The sequence below is a fragment of the Lycorma delicatula genome, chromosome 4, assembly GCF_047948215.1.
Source record: "Lycorma delicatula isolate Av1 chromosome 4, ASM4794821v1, whole genome shotgun sequence".
Lineage (NCBI taxonomy): Eukaryota > Metazoa > Arthropoda > Insecta > Hemiptera > Fulgoridae > Lycorma > Lycorma delicatula.
In genome coordinates this window covers 207,957,911-207,978,683 of record NC_134458.1, presented here as the reverse complement: position 1 = coordinate 207,978,683, position 20,773 = coordinate 207,957,911, and the positions used below count along the sequence as shown (strand labels likewise).

At 32.7% G+C, this 20,773-nt stretch overlaps 1 protein-coding gene across 2 annotated transcripts in view; it reads right to left on the bottom strand.

The window, feature by feature from the left end:
* The window catches only part of LOC142324250 (mitochondrial Rho GTPase-like), a 68,180-nt gene that overhangs the window by 45,241 nt on the left and 2,166 nt on the right, over nucleotides 1-20,773 (bottom strand). For both annotated transcript variants that reach the window (XM_075365110.1, XM_075365111.1), the window contains exons 2-4: nucleotides 20,409-20,620; nucleotides 12,241-12,291; nucleotides 6,031-6,132 (exon numbers count right to left, since the gene is read on the bottom strand). In XM_075365110.1, coding sequence (XP_075221225.1) covers nucleotides 6,031-6,132; nucleotides 12,241-12,291; nucleotides 20,409-20,620 — 365 coding nt within the window. The remainder of the gene's footprint in view (nucleotides 1-6,030; nucleotides 6,133-12,240; nucleotides 12,292-20,408; nucleotides 20,621-20,773) is intronic.

Here is a 20,773-nt window from a genome sequence, read left to right as displayed (position 1 = left end):
AGAAATGAGGTTTTTACTAACATCTTAAAATCCAAAACTTTGCATACAACATTGGGGCTGAAAGTTTTGCTAATGTTTTAAAAACCTATACAAGAATAATTGGTAATTGGTTAGCTGGCATTTCTCCCACCACCACCCCATTCGGTCGCCCTAGAGCATAGACCAAATGTTCCATGCCAAAAAACTGCTACTGTACCTCTAAAAGACGGTATAGCGACCTCGATCCTATCTGCTCCTAATGAGCTACCTAACTTGCGTGAGCGAATTAAGCAGGGTGCCGTACAGCACCCGCTTAAGTGTCCCAGTCGCTCTTGTCAACAATAAAACTAAATCGGGGAGGCGCACCCCTTGTTACAATTAAAACTATTGAAGTTCTTATATCTAAAAGGCAGCAATTTAGGCTGCCACGCCTCGGTCGCTGTATGCCAGCTAGTACCTGTCCACCATTTAACAGCGCTTGGAGCTAGTTTGGCTGGTGGCCAGCCATTACCTCAAGGAAGGATTCCTACAACACAGCTTAGGAGTCATTATTACATTACACAACCCTTAAAATTAATGATGACGGTTGAACATAGCAACCTCATCGAGGCACTCCACACGGTCCAACAATGCGGTTCTCGCCACATTAACTCGCCGTTTGTGAGCGGCCAAGTTTCCCCCCGACCTCTAAGTTCCAGGGTGGCTCGATCTCTGGCCCCCCCCAAGAGCAGGGCAGTCGAACATCATATGCACGTTCGACTAGACCTCCCCGCAGACACAACTCAGCCACCAGGCGAAACCGAAACAGATATTGGTTCAGGTTTACATGGTTGGTGAGCACCCGGGCACCCGACGCCCTTAAAAATGAACTCAAGGCATACCATCCCCCCAGATCCTGTATAAAACTATACAAGGATCTTCCCTTAGTCGTGGTGTGCCATTCAAGCTGCCATGTCTCCATCGCGAGGCTCCATAGCCTCTTCCGCAGACAGGAGATGGGCAACTGTACAAAATTTTGTTCCAGTGCACTGTGATCACCGTTCCGCTCCGGTTCTGGCCTGGCTCGAAACCGCATCCCAAATGCCTCGGCCTCCTGACCTCTTCGCAACTTCCACATGACTGCTCGAACTTTCACCACTAAATCGATTGGGAGAGCCTTTCCCAGTACAGTAGTAGCCTCGTAAGAGGTTGTTTTAAATACACCAGTGCATACTATCATGGCTCTGCGCTGGGCACTCCTTACATTTTGAAGCAGTGCTCTATTACTTTCCAACCTATGTGCCCAAACTGGCGCTGCGTATGCGATCATACTTTCGAAAACGCCTCGGTAATACAAGAATAATATCTTCTTACGGCAGATTTTGACCAATTTTGGATCTCAAGAAATAGATTCAGTCCATTTTAAGTGACCCAAGGGTGGTTTCTTGCATATTAAAAAAAAAATTTAACTTACCCACTTCTTTCCTACATGTTTTAAGACCTTAAAAATTTTTTTTTTTAATTTTTTATTTAAGCAGTTTACCTATGGTGGCCATTTTTGTTACGGTGCACACACCTATTTTTGTGATTGTAAGGATTTACGGAAAAAACCATAAGTAAAAAACTATTGGTCCTGGAAGGATGAAACAAAAAGCAATTTATTCATATTTTCTCAAGGTAAAAGATGGGTCCAGTGGTTTATTTACCTCTGTCTTCTTTCTATGAGAAAATTACCAATAAAGTTGAACATGAAGAACGGTGAAATTTCACTTTGGGTAATTTTTTTCAAGAGGCCGGGATGGCATACACAGTTTGAATTATTTTTTTATATATAGGTATGCGTTAATAATTTTACCATAAATAATACTTAATGGTGATATACTTGCACCTTTTTATGAATTTTTGAAAACAAATTTTGGCTTGATATAACTCTGATGAGGCTGGTGATAAAAATTTCAAATTTGCACAACTTACAGTGCTTTTGTAGATGTTTATGGCAAATAAAAAAATTTCTTGTGTATTGTACTACTGTACTATAAGTTATAACCTCTCAAAAATCATGAAAAATCTGTTAAAAGCGATACCATTTTGACTCACTAAATAAGTTCTTGTTTTTTCTGGTCTTGGTTCTGGTTTCTTGTCTTTTTGGCCCTTTAATATTTTTATTCTTATTACTATAGTTGAAATAGACTTGTTTGAATCATTTAACTGCAGTGTTCATGTTATAAAGGACCTTGAAGTCATTTTCAGTCGTCAGGAAAATGCATGTTGCAACATGCTCATTTGTGCTTGTTGCATCATTTACCTTTGCAGTTACAGACTGGTCAGTCTGACATTATTCAGTGGCCTATTCACATCTTTACTGAGTGTCTCAAATTTTATCCTGTGTTTGGATCTGTTTTTAAATAAATAAGTTTTACTTAATATTATATTTGCAAATTTTAAAATTAATTAAATTGTTACATTATTTTCAAGTAATTTCACATAAAAAAAAAGTGAATTAATGTGAATGAAGAGTGTCATAAAGCAGTTTATTGTACAGTGCCAAAAGAACATTAAAATTTGTGAATTTAGTGATGAAAACCAACAACTTATTACTTTATGTGTTAATTTAGATGTCAATAGTGTTTGTAAATATGATGAAAAAAGTTTTTGTCAAAATTCAGTTGCCTATGGACAGTTCTGTTGTGACCCTTTGAGAACTCAAAAAAAAAGTTAAGGAAAACTTAAGGCAAATTACAGAGCAAGCTCTTAAAGAACACATTTTTCCAAATTTAAATTTAATTCTTGGAAAGTCTCAACTGTTTCAAAAGTTTTTTCTCTCAGTAGAACAAAGAACTATATGAATGCGAAGACCAAGAGCAATAAATTGCCCCACATCACAATATTGAACAACTGGGTGCTGCTTGCAGCATCCGTTTACATAGTATCTGTATATACGGAGCATCCGTAATGACGGGTTGTTCTCACATAATTTCAAGAAAATTATCAGAAGAAATATCACAGCCGTTGGCTAACCACACTAAATAATAAATTTTCATTGGTACAAGAACAGGCTATTTCATTGAAGAATAATTAAAATTTTGCTACAATTTATTTTTTCTTCCAAGTGTTTAAAAAAATAAACCAATATAAAAATAAAAATGAATTCTTGAAAAAAGATGTAGGCTACTCAATGAAATCTCAGTTTGGGTAAGTTTTACAAGCATTTTTGAATCAAATTAGGTTACTGGTATTGGTTAAGTTATCATTAAATTATGACTTATCATTAATAATTTTAAAAAACTATTTTAAAAATATTGAAAATGTCAACTTCAGCAAAATAGGGGCTAAATATAAAAAATGTAAAGTGCAAAAATGCCAAGAAACCACCTTGGAATACTATTTAGTGAGTCAAAATATCACTTTTAACAGATATTTCATGATTTTTGAGAGATTATTAGTATAATATGCCAGAAATGTTTTTATTTGACATAAACATCTACAAAAACACTGCAAGTTGTGAAAATATGTGATTTTTGTCACCAGCTCCATCAGAGTTATTTGAAGCCAAAATTTGAATTTAAAAAAAAAATTTTTTTTCAAAAATTCATAAAAAGGGGTAAATATATCACTATTAAACGATATTTATGGCAAAACTATTAATGCATATCTACGTATAAAAAAATAATTCAAACTGTATGCCATCCCTGCCTCTTGAAAAAATTACCCAAAGTGAAATTTCACAGTCTTTCATGTTCAACTTTATTGGTAATTTTCTCATAGAAAGAAGAGAGATAGGTAAATAAACCACTAGACCAATCTTTTACCTTGGGAAAATATGAATAAATTGCTTTTTGTTTTATCCTTCTAGGACCAATAGTTTTTTAGTTACGACTTTTTCTGTAAACCCTTACATAAAAAAAATAGGTATGCGCACCATAACAAAAATGGCCACCACAGGTTAACTGCTTAAATAAAAAATTAAAAAAAAAAACAGTTTTAAGGTCCTGAAAGACATGTAGGAAAGAAGTGGGTAGGTTTCAATTGTTTTTGAATTGGTCACGTAACACCAGCTTTGTTTTTTTGGGACACTTCAAATGGATTGACCCAATAACTTTGACTGACCTAATTTCTTATTCTCTTCTTTCAGTATTTTTTCATTCTTTCATGCTAAATTCTTTCTTTTACTTTTCCCACTATTGTGATATATGCTGCTATAAGAGATAAAATGGGAAAGTATATAGACAGTAAAAAAATTTTTTAAGATTAAACTTTTTTTAAGCTTTGTGCCTTAAGGAGATATATTAAAAAAATAATAAATTTAAATAAACTGTAAAAAAAAATGTTATTCAAAGTTTGCTACAAAGTTCTAAAAATCTATTTTTGTCAGATGGATTATATTTACATATGTATGTTGGCCTGTACTTGGTCTTATAACTCAATTTTCTTCAAACTGGTAGACCATGTAGTACCTTTGGGAGGAATGTATTAAAATTCAAAAAAAAACTGAAAAATGGGTGGAAGTGTTTTGAAAAATGGGTAGGAGAATAAAATTTCAAATCTTTACTGGGGCACTTTAGCAAAAAGTTTTCTTATGAAAGTATAAGTTTCTTTTATCAAGATCATAAATTATTAAAAATTGTTATTTAATATTCACCCTCCACACCAAAAATAAGTATTTTTTTTCTTTTTTGTTATATCTTGCTTCAGAAAAGGATTTAATGGGAGTTTTTTGCATCTATATTTTCTACATCAATAGGCCTTCAAACTGCTACGAAAATATTCTGCCCATCCCAATCCGATGGTCTACGGTGACAAAAGATATTTTTTTTAATTTTAAACAAATCATTTTAAATTTTAAATCCATCTCACATTTAAAATGTAAAAAATCTTAATTTTTTTGATTTAGCCTTTGGTATTGAAAAAAATAAGCCAAAAATTTACAGCCCCTTTCTAGAAAGTCACAAGTTTGGTTATTTGGAATTATGGCTAATCTTTATATTTTATAAATTTATTACCACCACTTACGGATTGTTTTCTTAAAAATTAATTTTATCTGAATACTTCCCCTTGAGTATGGGAGTCCCTAAAATGGAAATTTTTTTGCAATTGTTGTTTCCATAATTTTCTTTTCATCTTTAATGTCCATTTATTCTAAATCTTTTTTAACTTCTTTCATCCATTTTCTAACTATTTTGGGATTTGAATTGAAATATTTTAGTTAATCTGTCTTAATGATCAAGATTAACCATCCGTGAAACATTACTTTTTCTAATTATATCTGATAATTTTCAATCTCTAAATAAACTTCTTTGTTACTTCTTTTTCAATATTTCTCTTCTTTTTTAGCTCCCAAGATATTTTTCAAAATGTTCCTTTCTTTCTTTTCATTTCCTCTATTGCTCCTTTCCTCATTAAACATCAGCATTCCACTGCATATAGGCATTCCCATTTTATAACTGTATGTAATGTCTAATTTTTGTTTTTATAGAACATCTACTCCAAAAAGGTTTTTTGTCTTTCAGCTTCATGATCTCAAAGTTGAATGACATAATAAAACCCAATTGTTTTTTATAATATTAAAATCACATTAATTAATTTTTAAAAAATAAACATTAAAATGAGTAATGAATCCAACTTTTGTGATCCTCACTGATGAGATGATTCATGAAAGGCAAGCTTCATGTTTTGATTTCTTTTTTCACAACATTGTCAGTGATCTTTAGAAACCACACAAACAATGACAACAGTGTTGGTGTAGCAATAAAGCAAAAGAAAAGAAAATTCTAAAACAAAAAGGTTGCCTCTTGTTTTAGTTGGATAAACTGTTTATGAGATGCATTAATTTCAAATTATATGTAAAAAAAAATCCTGGATAAACCTAATTTTGTTTCTGAATAAAGGATACTAAATGCACACACAAAAAATTATCTTAGTATTCCTTGGACTACCAGCCTGTCCCTGGATTTCAGCAAATCTCTAGAAATTCATACACATTATTTTCTTACATATTTGGTTTAGTTTGCTATAACATAGTGAACAAAGAATTACATAAAATTTTATTCACATAAATGTAGCAAGAAAACTTACATCTTGTGTCTCTGTAATATAAAGAGGACCAGTTGGATGTAGTACAGCTTTTTGAGCATAATAAAATATCTCGGATACATTGTTTAAAGACTTTGCTGAGCACTGAAAAACATAATGAAAACAAATTACATTAATATACTGCTTCATGATAAGTAGAAAAGTGTTTCCAATTATTATGAAAACAGAAAGATTATAGAAAATAATCTTTATTAGTGTTTATACTATCAAAATCCAAAAACCAGTAAATAAACTAAATGGGAAACCATGCTGCCTGATCTACACTTCCAGTCAGAGAGATGAGTTTATCCTTCTTAAAATTTTTTAACAATTTTACTTTTAGCACGATTATCTGTTACAAACAGAACTTACTATTTAATTTCCATACTGTAATATCATCATAATTTTATAATGTATTCCTGGCACATGTTACAATTAACACTCCTCAAGGATGTGTGGAAAAAGGACAATATGATTGACTTCCTAAGTGTTAAATGTCAATTTTGCTAATAACATTTTTTATTTTGGAGGTGAAAAACATTTTCATGTTACCATCTCCGGGTCAAAAAGTAACAAAGAAGCCCCATCTCTGACATTAAAATACTGATAAAATAATATTAAAACTACGATAGCAATAACATTAAAATTAAAATAATAAAAGAAATGTAACCATTAGGATAAAATATGTAACACAAATAACAAAATAAAATTTATTACTATCATTAAATCTCATTAAGTATATTGATTTTTCTTAGAAGTTACAATACCTGGTCTAATACATACTTATTTCCTAGGATGCACCGAATGTCCCTCAGTAATTTAAATTTGCGACATAAGGCCCCATAACATATGCAGTCAACAAGGATGTGGTGCACAGTCAAGCAGCAGTCGCATCATACATATTGAGGTGCATTTTCTGCTGTAATACCTGAGAGCTCTGATAGCATGAGACAGCTCTGGTATGTCCTAATTGCAATCGGCACAAGACCACTTCCTTTTGGTGAATTTTTCCGCATGAAGAATCCATGGTAACATCATATCTTTGATGTGTTGGAGTTTACTATCTGCTGCAGCAGTTCTGTCACTATTATGAATTTTGGCAACTATAGAGCATCTAGAATACAAATCCTCTAAAGCTTGGAAAGCACTACACGAATCGCTGCAAATAAGGATGATGATATTCTAATTTAATGATATTCAAAGCCATATTGATGGCATACAGTTCAGCATTATAAACACTTGTAATGCCAGGTAGACCAAGCACATAAATTTTGTCATTTAAAAAAAGAATGCGCATCCAATGTTATCATTCTGCTTCAACCCATCTATGTATACCACTACATCTGGGTTTGCCTCAGATAGAAAATGGTAAAATATTTGCTGAAAGATAAGAGTTATTAATTTTTTATTATATACAGTGAGGTGATAATTAAAATTTATGGGATAAGTCTCCACAGAGGATATGAACAGGGATAGGTTGGGAAAATAGGTGTGTCAAAATTTAAAAGGTGCATAAATCCCAGGTACCAATGGGTGCTGTACACCCATTGGTGCTGTACACGGATGGTTATCATACTGTTGGAAATGAGGGTTTGGCAAGGACTGCTTTAAGAAATGGGTGATTTGGTTGTCTTATGATGGGCAGAGTAAGATGCTAGCAGCTGGTCCTGCTTATCCCAAAGTGATGGCTCGCCACAATCAACAAATATGCTTGCAACAGGGCTTGATCTAAATGCACCAGTGGCAAGAAGAAGAAAAGCGTGGTGTACGGCATGCAACATCTTAAGCACAGCATGATGCACTTAAGAGTAGATGAGGCAACCATAATCCAAACAGGACTGAACAAAAGAAGAACTATTGATGTCTGCTCCTATATATGCTTTGCAGTCGAAGAGTTGATTTCTAAATCTTTGCTTAACCAAGAAATAATCAGTCAGCTGATACCTTGCAGTATTGCCTGGCTATTTTCACGGTATATTCTTCTATCGTGATTTTTAAACCGGGAGTTGGCAATTACTGAATAGTACTTCGTGCAAAACTCAATAAGTCTGTCTCCTCTTTCATTCCTTTTGCCCAACCTGTATTCACCCACAATATTTTCTTCCTTGCCTTTTCTGATTCTTACATTCCACTCTCTAACAATTATTAAAGTTTCATCTCCTTTTATGTGTTTGTTTCATCAATTTCTTTGTATACACACACTACCTCATCGTCATCGTGGGCACTTGTAGGCGTATAGATGTTGACAATCATTGTCGGCTTAGGTTTTGATTTTATCTTGATTACAATGATTCTGTTTTTAAGCTTTTTTAGATACTCTACTCCCTGCCCTATTTTCTTGTCATTATGAAACCTACTCCTGCTTGCCCTTTATTTGATGCTGAGATAAGTATTCTAAAATCACCTGACCAAAAGTTGTTTTCTTCTTCCCACCAAACCTTGCTAATGCCTACTGCATCTACCCATTTTAACCTACCCATTTTCCTCTCAAAATTTTTTAATCTTTTTCAAGATAACATTCCACGAGAATGTTATTTTCTGATGACCCCTTTCTTAGTACTCCCACTCAGAGATCCAGATGTGGGACTAGTTTACCCCTGGAACATTTTACCAAGGAAGGTGCCTCCATCTTTGCAACTTGAAAACGCAGAGCTACATTTTCTTGGAAAATATACAGCTGTAGTTTTACATTGCTTTCATCTGCACAGTATTCAGAAGATGGAGTGATGTTGATACAGCGTTTAAGTCTTCCTGATCTATGCCCTTAACAGTTACTAAAAGAGCTGCTGCTCTCTTTCAGGAATCATTCTTTAGTCTAACAGATACCATTCCGACATGGTTGCACCTTCGGTCCAGCTATTATGTATTACTGAGTACCTTCAGCCCTTCACCATCATAAGGTCTCATGATTCATAAAGGAATACCGTAAAGATGTTTAATGCAGTGGTTTCCTCCAGCCTTCCACATCTTCTGCCCGTTGAACTTTTGGTTTCATCTCCCTTTAGGAATCAGTTTCCCATTCCAAGGGCAAGAGGGTGCCCTATCTTCTACTCCTCCTCCTCCACCCACCATAGAGGCTGTTGGCATTTGTAGAAGAGGGTCTCTCCTTATTCTGGGCGATGCTCTGTTCCAACTTTCGTTAGCGGATACTACCATAAGCAGCGTGTGTAATCGTTTCTCATTCTCTACCACTGGGAAGTGAAAGTTCAGAATTTCCCTTCCTCGAAATCAAGACCACAAGGCATTTTCTGATTTCTCCAGTACTTTAGGGAATAATAAATAAAGGATAAAGTCTTTTGTATATTTTTTAGTTATTTAAACATTTTTCATGAACTCATTAACAAAAATGTTGATAATGGTTTGTATATTAATATAATCATCAGTGCAGTGTGTAGATTGAATGAAATAAGTATGTAAAAGAATGATACAAAGTAAACAAACTCCCATAAAGTAAAAATAATACTTTTTGAATTCTTTAAATTTTGTTATTCTTTAGATGGTGCCAAAAGTAATATAAACATTAACAACTCATTAACTCATAAATTGGCCTTGACTAAAGTAAAAATATAAAGAGAAATTCAGAAAGTATTATTTTTACTATATAAGATTTTTTTTTTAAGTAAAAAAAAATGATAATGGTCACTGGTTATTATGATCATGCTGGGATTTCTGGTGTAATCGTAATAAGCAGCAATTGTATTATCTGAAAATGGAGTTGGCAATTGTGTAGTCGACAAACAGGAGTAGGCTATTACATACATGTAAGACCTACACTTTTTTTAATTTTTATTTTCAATATGAAACAATAAGTAACTACATATTAACTTAAATTAAAAAATACATTAAATTTAAAATAAAATATTTCACAGTATGTATGTATTAATTTTTAGATTTAACAATTAAATTACAGTGTATTTTTTAAAAACTAAGAGCTTATTACTTTTTTTGTTACTAAATTATGAGCTTTTAAAAAAGTATTTCATTTTTTTTTTGTTTTGTAGTGTCTGTTTTATTTAAAAATGATTCCAAATTGTACAAATGACTATATTCTTCTTTGCCACTGCCACATTCCTCCAAAGCTCTTCAGATATTACTCAAGGATTTCTGGACCTTCTGTTTACTTACGGTTTTCTGTGTGGCTCTTCCACTTCGTCATCATTGTTGTCTTCAATTTGTGAATTTTTAACAATGGGTAGCAAGATGTCTGAATCACTTGTGATTTCTGCAATGGTTAAATTGTTGTCAATTTCTACTCATGCACTGAACTGTTCTTCAATAATTGCTGGCCTTTCAAGTTTGACAAGTTGAATGAATCAGTGGAATTTAGGGGTGCTTGAGAAAGAGGCGGTAAAGAAGAGTTTTGAGGAGAACAGTAGATATATTGCAAATGATGGATGAGCATAGAAAGTACAAGAATGCTAGTAAGTGTTCAGAAGTAGAAAGAGAAATGATCATTGGTAAAACAGACAGAGCATACAGACAGTTAGGAGAATTTTGTAGTATGTGTTAAGATGGTACACTGATTTATAACTTGAAAGAAAAGGTTGATAGATAGATGGGTGGAATATATTGAGGAGTTATATGGAGGAAATGAATTAGAAAGTAGTGTTATAGAGGATGAAGAGGAAATGGAAGAGGATGAAACGAAAGATACAATACTGAGATCTGAATTTAATACAGTATTAAGGATTTGATTAGCAAAAAGGCTCCTGGGATAGATGGGAAACCTGCAGAATTACTGAGTAGTGCAGGTGAAGAAGCGATAGATAGATTATACAAACTGGTGTGTTATATTTACAAAAAAGGGAAAGTTCCATCAGACTTCAAAAAGAGTGTTATAGTCATGATACCAAAGAAAGCAGGAGCAGATAAATGTAAAGAATTCAGAACAATTAGCTTAACTACTCGTGCATCAAAAATTTTAACTAGACTTCTGTACAGAAGAATTGAGAGGATAGTGGAATAAGTGCTAGGAGAAGACCAACTTTGTTTCAGGAAAAGTACAGGGACTAGGAAAGCAATTTTAGTGGTCAGATTAATAGTAGAAAAAAGAAAAACAAATTAACATTCATGACATTTATAAAACTTAGAAACACATTAGATGACATTTATTTATAAACTTAGAAAAGGCATTTGATAATGTGTTGACTGGAATAAAATGTTCAGCATTTAAAAAATTTAGGTTTCAAGTATAGAGATAAAGAACAATTGCTAACGTTTACAGGAACCAAACTGCTACAGTAATAATCAAAGAACATAAGAAAGAAACAGTAATATAAAAGAAGTCAGACAAGGATCTTCCCTATCCCTGTTACTTTTTAATCTTTACATAGAACTAGCAGTTAATGAGGTTAAAGAACAATTTAGATCCGGAGTAACAGCACAAGGTGAAAAGATAAAGATGCTACAATTGCTGCTGATATAGTAATTCTAGCTGAGAGTAAAAAGGATTTAGAAGAAACAATGAATGGCATGGATGAAGTCCTACACAAGAACTATTACATGAAAATAAAAAAAGAACAAAATAAAAGTAATGAAATGTAGTAAAAATAAAGTAGGTGGATCACTGCATATAAAAACAGGATGACAAAAAACTATGGAGGTAGTAGAATTTTGTTATTTGGGAAGTAGAATTACTAATGATGGACGAAGCAAGAGCAATATAAAAAGCTGAATAGCACTGGCGGAACGAGCTTTCAATCAGAAATATTATTTGCTTAAATTAAAAATTAACTTAAACGCCAGGAAAAAAGTATATGTTTGGAGCATAGGTTTATGGAAGTGAAACTTGGTCGATCAGAATAATTGTGGTGCTATAGGAGAATGTTAAAAATCAGGTGGGTGGATAAAGTGACAAATGAAGAGGTGTAGCGGAAAACTGATGAAGAAAGAAGCATTTGAAAAAAATAGCGAAAAGAAGAGTAGACTTATAGGCCACATCTTACGGTATCCTGAAATAGTCACTTTGAAATTAGGACAGGTAGATAGGAAAAGTTGTGCAGGCAGACAACGTTTGTGATATGAAAAACAAATTGTTCGGGATGTAGGATGTAAGGGATATACCAAAACAAAACGACTAGCACTAGATAGGGAATCTTGGAGAACTGCATCGAACCAGTCAAATGACTGAAGACAAAAAAAAATTTATTATTCATAAAAAAATACTTAATCATTCACATACTACAGTTGATTTTGCAATAATTTCATACATACCTCTACAAAACTTTCTACTTCTTTAAATTCATTCATTATATCCATAGCAGCCTGAAAAAATTAATTAATTTAATAAAATAATTAATTAATGTTTGACGTATATATATATAATAAATATATATATATATATATATATATATATAATAAATAAATATTAATAATAATAAAATAAATTAAATTAATTTTTTTATCTTTTTTTAATGTAAACATACATTTAAGTTATTATTGTTTGAATTATCAAAACAAAAAAATAAGACACTGCAAAGAACTTCTCACGATAAAGTAAAGTTTTGGACATAAAAATCAAAAAACTATTAAAAACAAATGGAAACTCTCATTCTTTGGTTATAGCTAATAATTTTACCCAGATTTCTTCTCAAAGGACAGAATGAAGCCATACTGGAAACTTCTTGGAACCTAAATTACAAGATAGTTTATGATTTCAAATGGTTTTTATATGAAAAATTGAATAGAATAAGTCCCAGAACTGTATAAAAAGTAACTTTTGAAAACATTATTGTGGTATGTTTGATGAACAATAATTTTATTAAATGGTCAGTAAACAAAAAAATTAGTAGAAAATTCATTTATGAGAGAGTATGTGTAAGCATCACCTTAATATGAAGAACCGCTTAAGTAATTTGATGTTTATTAAAAACAAAACATGGCAGAAAAATAGTGTCTAATAATAATTTTACAGCACCTTTTTAATTTCCATTATGTTAAAAATACTAAGAAACAGAACTTCATTATTAAAAAATAGTTATGAAAAAATAAACTCTTTATTTTGTAAGTTGGCAATATTAACAGCCAAACAATTAAAATTACAGAATCTTACATACTCAAAGCAAATGCTTCTTGGCTAAATACATACTGTAGTACCCATTTGCAAGGGTAGAAATACTCAGTTTCATTATTATGTTTAATATTAATAATTTTGGCCAAGAGACTGAAAGTTAAATTACTGCTTTATCAGTAAATCTGCTATTAGTATTATCTTTCATTTCAGCTTCCAATAAAATAACTGCAGTGGGCTTTTTACATTTCAAGCTAGAGCTTTATAAAATTTAGAAAGCACTATGACTGAAAATTAATGATAAGATGTACAAGTGTCGCAAAAGTCCTGCACCATAGGGATTTTACTAATTTAGTTCTGTTTTCTATTTGCAGGACTGAAAGATGTTGACCACTGAAGAGTGGGTAGAGATTATCCTCCTTTGTGGAAGAGAAGGATTCTCTCATAGATAAGTTGCAGATGAATTTAATGTAAGGCATCCTCAACACGAGCCAGTGTTGCACACAGTGGTTGGCAAACAGCTAGAAAAGTTCAAGGCTACAGGTAGTGTTGCCGATGTTAAAAGATCAAGACATCCGAGCACTTCAAAAGAGGTAGTGGAAGGGGTTTTGGCGAAGGTATCTGCAAGTCTGAAAAAAATCAATTCCCCGAACAAGCTTGGAAGTGGGCATTTCTCGGTCAAAAGTTTGAAGGATCTTCCAAAAAAAACAAGTATCATCTGCAAGATGTTACACCACATGTCAGAAGGCGATCCTGATCACCACAAATGTCAATTGGTTTTGACCCAGTTGGAGGAAGACCCGGAGTTTTTGTCTAAAATTATGCTCTCTGATGAAGCCATTTTTTATGTAAATGGTGAGGTGAACTGACATAACTTATGGTACTGGTTCAAAAGTAACCCTCACTGGTTTATCGACAGTAAGGAGCAAGGAGCTGATCGCGTCACGGTTTGGTGTGGTTTGTGGAAAGACCAGATCATTGGCCCCTACTTCTCTGATGCAACAGTTAACAGAAAAACTTACTTGGCAATGTTAGGAAATGAATTAGTGCCTGCTCTGGATCTACTGGGTTCTGGAAAACCAGAATGGATCATGCAGGTGATCCACCCCGCACTATGGTACACAAATTCGTGATTGAGTAGATGAACACTTCCCCCAATGGATTGGTTGTAGGGAATGAGTGGAATGGGCTCCACAATTCGTGGATTTAAACCCAATGGATAGTGTGTCATGAGGGGTTATGTAACATCCCAAGTTTACATAGTCAAGATCAGGGACAAAAACCATCTGTGAGAGCACAACAGTGTGCTAATCTGTAATGCCTTACTTTGTGATCAACATTCTGTGGGACACAGGAGCCGTTTTCAATTACATTTTAACTTATACGGAAACCACATTGAACAAACATTGTAAATATACTGTATATATCCCTATGGTGTGAGACTTTTGGGACACTTGTAGTTTGTTGTACATTGAGGTTGTTCATTGTTAATTGTTATTTGTCTATGTTCTTCAACATTAATTGTTGTTAGTCTATGTTTGACAATATTTTTTTTTTTTTTAAATTTGTTGATGTCAATATACTATAACACCTTCAATTCCAGTTAACAATTTGATCCATAAGTGAACTTGCAAAATATGTAGATAATTTTTTTTCCGATATTCTTACTAGCACGAAAATCACATACTAATGTTCAACAATATTCTACTCATTATGTTGTTCCTTATTCTTTGTTTGTTCATCAGTGTTCACCGATTGTGATGCTGTCGTTTGATATTAATTGACAATGTTGGCATTGTTCATCTACATTTGTTGCTGTTTGCCCATGTTTGTTGCTGTTCATCAATATTATTTGACATTCTTTTATGCTCATTGATTTTTGTCAATACTGCTTGATATTCAGCAATGTTCTGATACGTACACCAATATTTTGTCAATGAACCATACATTTTTTGATTGTGATTGTTTTAAAGATGAATTGTTTTTGAAGATGATTTATATTATATTTTCTATCTAAAGTCATTTGACTGGTTCGATGCAGTTCTCCAAGATTCCCTATCTAGTGCTAGTCGTTTTGTTTTGGTATATCCCTTACATCCTACATCCCTAACAATTTGTTTTACATATTCCAAACGTTGCCCGTCCTGCACAATTTTTCTCCATCTACCTGTCCCTCCAATATCAAAAAAAAAGCGACTATTCCAGGATACCTTAAGATATGGCCTATAAACCTGTTTCTTCTTTTAGCTATATTTCTCAAAATGCTTCTTTCTTCATCAATTTGTCACAACACCTCTTCATTTGTCATTTTATCCACCCACCTGATTTTTAACATTCTCCTACAGCACCACAATTCAAAAGCTTCTATTCTTTTCTTCTCACCAAATTTCACTTCCATATAAAGCTATGCACCAAACATATACTTTCAAAAATGCTTTCCTGATGTTTAAATTAATTTTTGATGTAAGCAAACTATATATTTGACTGAAAGCTCATTTTGCCTGTGCTATTTGGCATTTTATATCACTCCTGCTCCGTCCAACTTTCCAAATAACAAAATTCTTCAACCTGCACAGTCTTTTCTCATCCTACTTTTTATATTCAGTGGTCCATCTACTTTATTACTACTACATTTCATTACTTTCATTTTGTTCTCATTTATTTCCTTGTAGTAGTTCTTGCAAAGGACTTCATCCATACCATTCATTGCATCTAAATCTTTTTTACTCTCGGCCAGAATTACTATTCATCAGCAAATCGTAGCATCTTTTTCTTTTCACTTTGCACTTTTACTCTAAATTGTTCTTTAACATCATTAACTGCTAGTTCTATGTAAAGATTAAAAAGTAATGGGGGATAGGGAAGATTCTTGTCAGACTTCCTGTTTTATTACTGCTTCTTTCTAATGCTCTTCGATTATTACTGTTGCAGTTTGGTTCCTATAAATGTTAGTAAATTTCCTTCTATATCTACACTTAAAACCTAAACTTTTTCAAATACTGAACATTTTATTTCAGTCTACATTATCAAGTCTATAGTTGCCATGTATGTTGGTTTGTTTTTTTTAATCTTCTTCTACTATTATTCTGAGTGCTATAATTGCTTCCCTTGTCGCTATACTTTTCCTGAAACCAAATTGGTCTTCTTCTAACACTTATTCCACTCTCCTCTCAATTCTTCAGTACAGAATTCCAGTTAAGATTTTTGATGCATGAGTAGTTAAGCTAATTGTTCTGAATTCTTTACATTTATTTGCTCCTGCTTTCTTTGGTATCAAGACAATAACACTCTTTTTTGAAGTCTGATGGAACTTTCCCTTTTTTTTTAAATATTACACACCAGTTTGTATAATCTATCTATCGCTTCTTCACCTGCACTGCTCAGTAATTCTGCAGGTTTCCCGTCTATCCCAAGAGCCTTTCTGTTATTCAAATTCTTCAATACCATATTAAATTCAGATCTTAGTATTGTAGCTCCCTTTTCATCCTCTTCAACTTCCTCTATAACACCAGTTTCCCCTTTTATGTGTTTAATTGCTTTGTCAATTTCTTCATATAAACACGCTACCTCATCATCATCGTGGGCACATGTAAGCATATAGACATTTGCAATCGTTGTCAGCTTAGGTTTTGATTTTATCCTGATTACAATGATTCTATCATTAAACCTTTTGAAATACTCTTTACTCTCTTCTCTATCTTCTTGTTAATTATATATATATATATATATACAGATAAATTTAACTTACCCTATTAATTCCAAGAATCATTTTTTGCAGGATCCTGCATCTTCAGTCGTTATTAAATTTTACAATTATATTAGAAAATATTTATTTACGATTTGTTAACTTGTCGAAATTGTTTTTTTAAGAGTTTAAAATTTATTATATACAAATTGTAAATTCTGTTATCCAGTGCTGGAATCTATAAACAGAATGTAACACAAAGTTCTCCCAGGACTTATTTTAGAACCTATTTTAACCGTGAAAATAATAAAAATGTTCCTATAAACATATGTCCTAAAATGCTTCATTTGCAAGTTACAGCTAGTAAAAGATTTTACTTGGATTTCAGCTACCCCAGTAAAATGAAGTCATACTGAGATTTTTAGGACATTAATTATGGAACATTTCTGTTGTTTGGGTTGTTCACATTACCTGACCTCTTAAATACCAAGGTCTATTTGCACTTTCTCAAGAATTGCCACAGCTGCTTGAAGATGTTCCTCTAACACTGAGATGCTAAGTATACTTCCAGCATGATGGCACACCACCCCACTTTTCTTGTGCCATTTCCACTCACTTAAATCACCATTTCCCTAAGAAATGGATCAGTCATGGAGGTCCACATTCCTGGCCACCAAGATTGCCTAATTTTTTTGATCAGTAAATTTTTGGGTCTGGAGATGGATGAAAAATATTGCATAAAAAACAAAAATACATTCTCGTGAGGAATTAATTGTCTGCATTATGAATGCAGCTGAGCAATTTAAGGACAGCCCTGAAGAACTGAACAGAACAACAAAAGCAGTACAGAAGTGTGCCAAAAAATGTATTGAAAATGACAGGGTCTTTTTGAACATTATATTAAACTAGTACTTATAATGCACTTTGGTTTAGTATACAGTTTCTAAATAAAATTTGTATTTTTCTAACCTTTCTTTTGTTTTATTCAACTTATTTTACACCATTTTGTTTAGAATTTAAACAAGTTTTGTTTAAAATTTTTATGTGTTTATTACCCATTTAACAAATTTGTAAAACATAAACATTTCATAAAACATAAACATAAAAAACAGAATTTTTTTATCCCAATTTATTGGTTGTCACCTCAGATTTTTAAAAAGCTATTGCAGATACAGTTCTAGGACCTATTTTATTCAATTTTTCAGGTCAAAAATCATAAGAAATCACTAATTCTGTCCTAAATTAACGTCCTGAATATTTCAGTACAATTTCATTTCACCGGGGTAGCTGAAATCCAAGCAAAATCTTTCATTAGCCATAACTCGCAAACAAAGCATTTTAAGGCATATGTTTATATGAACTTTTTCCATTAATTTCATGAGTAAAATAGGTTATGAAAGTCTTGAGGGAGCTTTGTGACACACTCTGTATATAGTTAATCAAATCTGTTCCAGATATCAGTTCTGATATATTTGACCAGGCTAGTCCAGTTTTTTGGTAGCATGTGTTGTTTTGCACACACAAAAGCCTAGAATTTTAAGCAAAAAGTCATGTAAGCTAATTCTTATTTTATCTTTTGCTTGATTTTTATTATTTTCTATATAATTTCAGATGTGTTTTGTGCTTTTATATATTTTATATTGCATTTTATTTTGTTAGTAAATAAAAAAATAAAATTAAACATAATGTTGAAATCATATTCTTGACTTTCATATAATATATAAATGTTTTACGGTTATGTACTCTTACTATTTAAAATTTTAAGATTTTTAATGTTCAAATACACGTAAATATACTTACGTGTAAATACACGTAAATATACTTACTTATAAAATACACGTAAATATACTTACTTATAAACAATGTTTAAATATAAACATTGTTTATAAGTAAACTGGAATTTCTGTCCCTTAATTAACGTCCTATACAAATTCATTTCTCTGAGGTAGCTGAAATCTGAGTGAAATCTTTTCCTAGCTGTAACTTTCACCAGTAGAGTAGGTTGAGAAAGTCCCGGGAGAACTTTGTGAAACATCTGTATACAATAAATTGGTACATATTTAAATTCTAACCTAATATATTCTAATTAAATTCTATCATTTAAAAATAACAAAACATGCACAAAAGGAGGTTTAAAGGTGATAACTAAATATAAAAAATACCATCAATTAGAATAAGATGAATCATTATATAAGAATTATAAAAAAAACTATCACATAATTATGAGAGATATGTATGTTAACTTGGTGACCCCAAACAAAATTCCAGAGGATGACACCCTGGTGACCATATAAAAAAGTCAATTTTATGGTGAGAGGGCGAATAAGATTTAAATGGTAATTTTGCTATTCTATGCAGCAAGCAGTTCCAAGCTGGATGGCAGAGTAGATGGGGGTGAATGTTCGGTGTGTTAGAGAGGGGGAAACAGCTAGGTTACCTCCTGCAATCTTTTCTGTTCAGTGCAGCCATGAGTGAGCAAGAGGTTTCGTCATCTACTGCATAATGTATAATCATAAATTTTTTAACTAATGAAGGTGTTAAACTGTGGAAATTTTTACTCATTTAAAGACACAGTGGTGACGCTACACTGTCCCAGAACCAAATGTATATGTGGGCCACACAATTTAAGGGTGGGCGAGAAAGTGTAGAAAATGAGTCATGATCAACGCCCAAGGTCAAGTCTCACATATGACAACATACATCCTGTTCGAGAGCTTATCAAAGGTAATCGCCCGTTCACTGTTGAAGAAATCCCATCAGAAGTGAATCTAAATCTATTTCGGCAAGAAGGGAACAATTTTTTTATGTGCATCGTCACAAGTGATGAAACATGGGTTCATAATTACATTCTGAAATCAAAAGTGCTGATAAGGAGTGGCGAAGGAAGGATGAAGGCTGTCCAGTGAATGCCAAAACCCATCTGTCAGCCGGAAAAGTTCTTGCAATGATTTTTTTTTGACAAGGGGAGTTTTACACATTTTCTCCACAATCAACAAACAGTAAATGCAGCTTATTATTGCCAACTGCTACATTCAACAAAAGCCACTTACAGAAACAAATGCCCATCAGAGATATCATCTTCTCCAAGACAATGCCAGGTCGCACACCATGATTTTGACAACAGATAAATTGGAAAAAATGCACTGGAAAACCTCGACCACCCTCCCACCTTACAGATTTGTCCACCAGTGACTATTTTTTGTTTGCACCCTTGAAAAAATCGCTTGGAGGGGAACGAATCGAAAACAATGAAGATGTTAAGAGTGTGTGCGCGCAATTGGTTGATGACTCATCCTCAAACCTTTTTATGAACAAGGAATATTCAAGCTTCCAAATCACTGGCAAAAGTGTGTAGATTGTACAGGAGACTATATAGAGAAATGATGAAGGTATGAATGGTGTGTATTATTAATCAATAAATTTATTTTTAAAAAATGACAGTTTATATTTGATTCACCCTCGTATTATAACACTTCCAATTCCAGTTAACACTGACCCATAAAATTAGAAACATACAATTTTCTGCTAAGTGAACTTTCAAAGCATGTGTTTAATTTATTTTTAGATACTCAATTAACAAGAAAGAAATAGCTGATTTTAATACAATGAAATTAGTTTATATAACATAATAGCAAAATTGCAAAAATATAATTCTACCAAAAAATAATCTAACTCCAATAAGCTTACATCCACAGTAGAATAATCAACTAAATCAGTCTTATTTCCAACCAAAACAATAGGGCATTTTGTGGCACGAGATAACAAAGTTTCTCTGATATATGGCAACCAAAATGAAGTGACACGATCCATAGTGTCATCATCATCCACAGAATAAACTATACAGATTACGTTTGCCTTTTGAATTTCTTCAAATAGCTGTAAGTTTGATTGTTCTGCAGCTGTAAACAAAAAACAAATATAAAATAATTTTCTATAAGAACTACATAAAAGACTATGATAATTAAACAGAATTCATTACACAAATTTTATTTAAGCATAAAAGACAAACTTGTCTTTACTCTGAAGCATTAACCACCTACATTTGATCATAT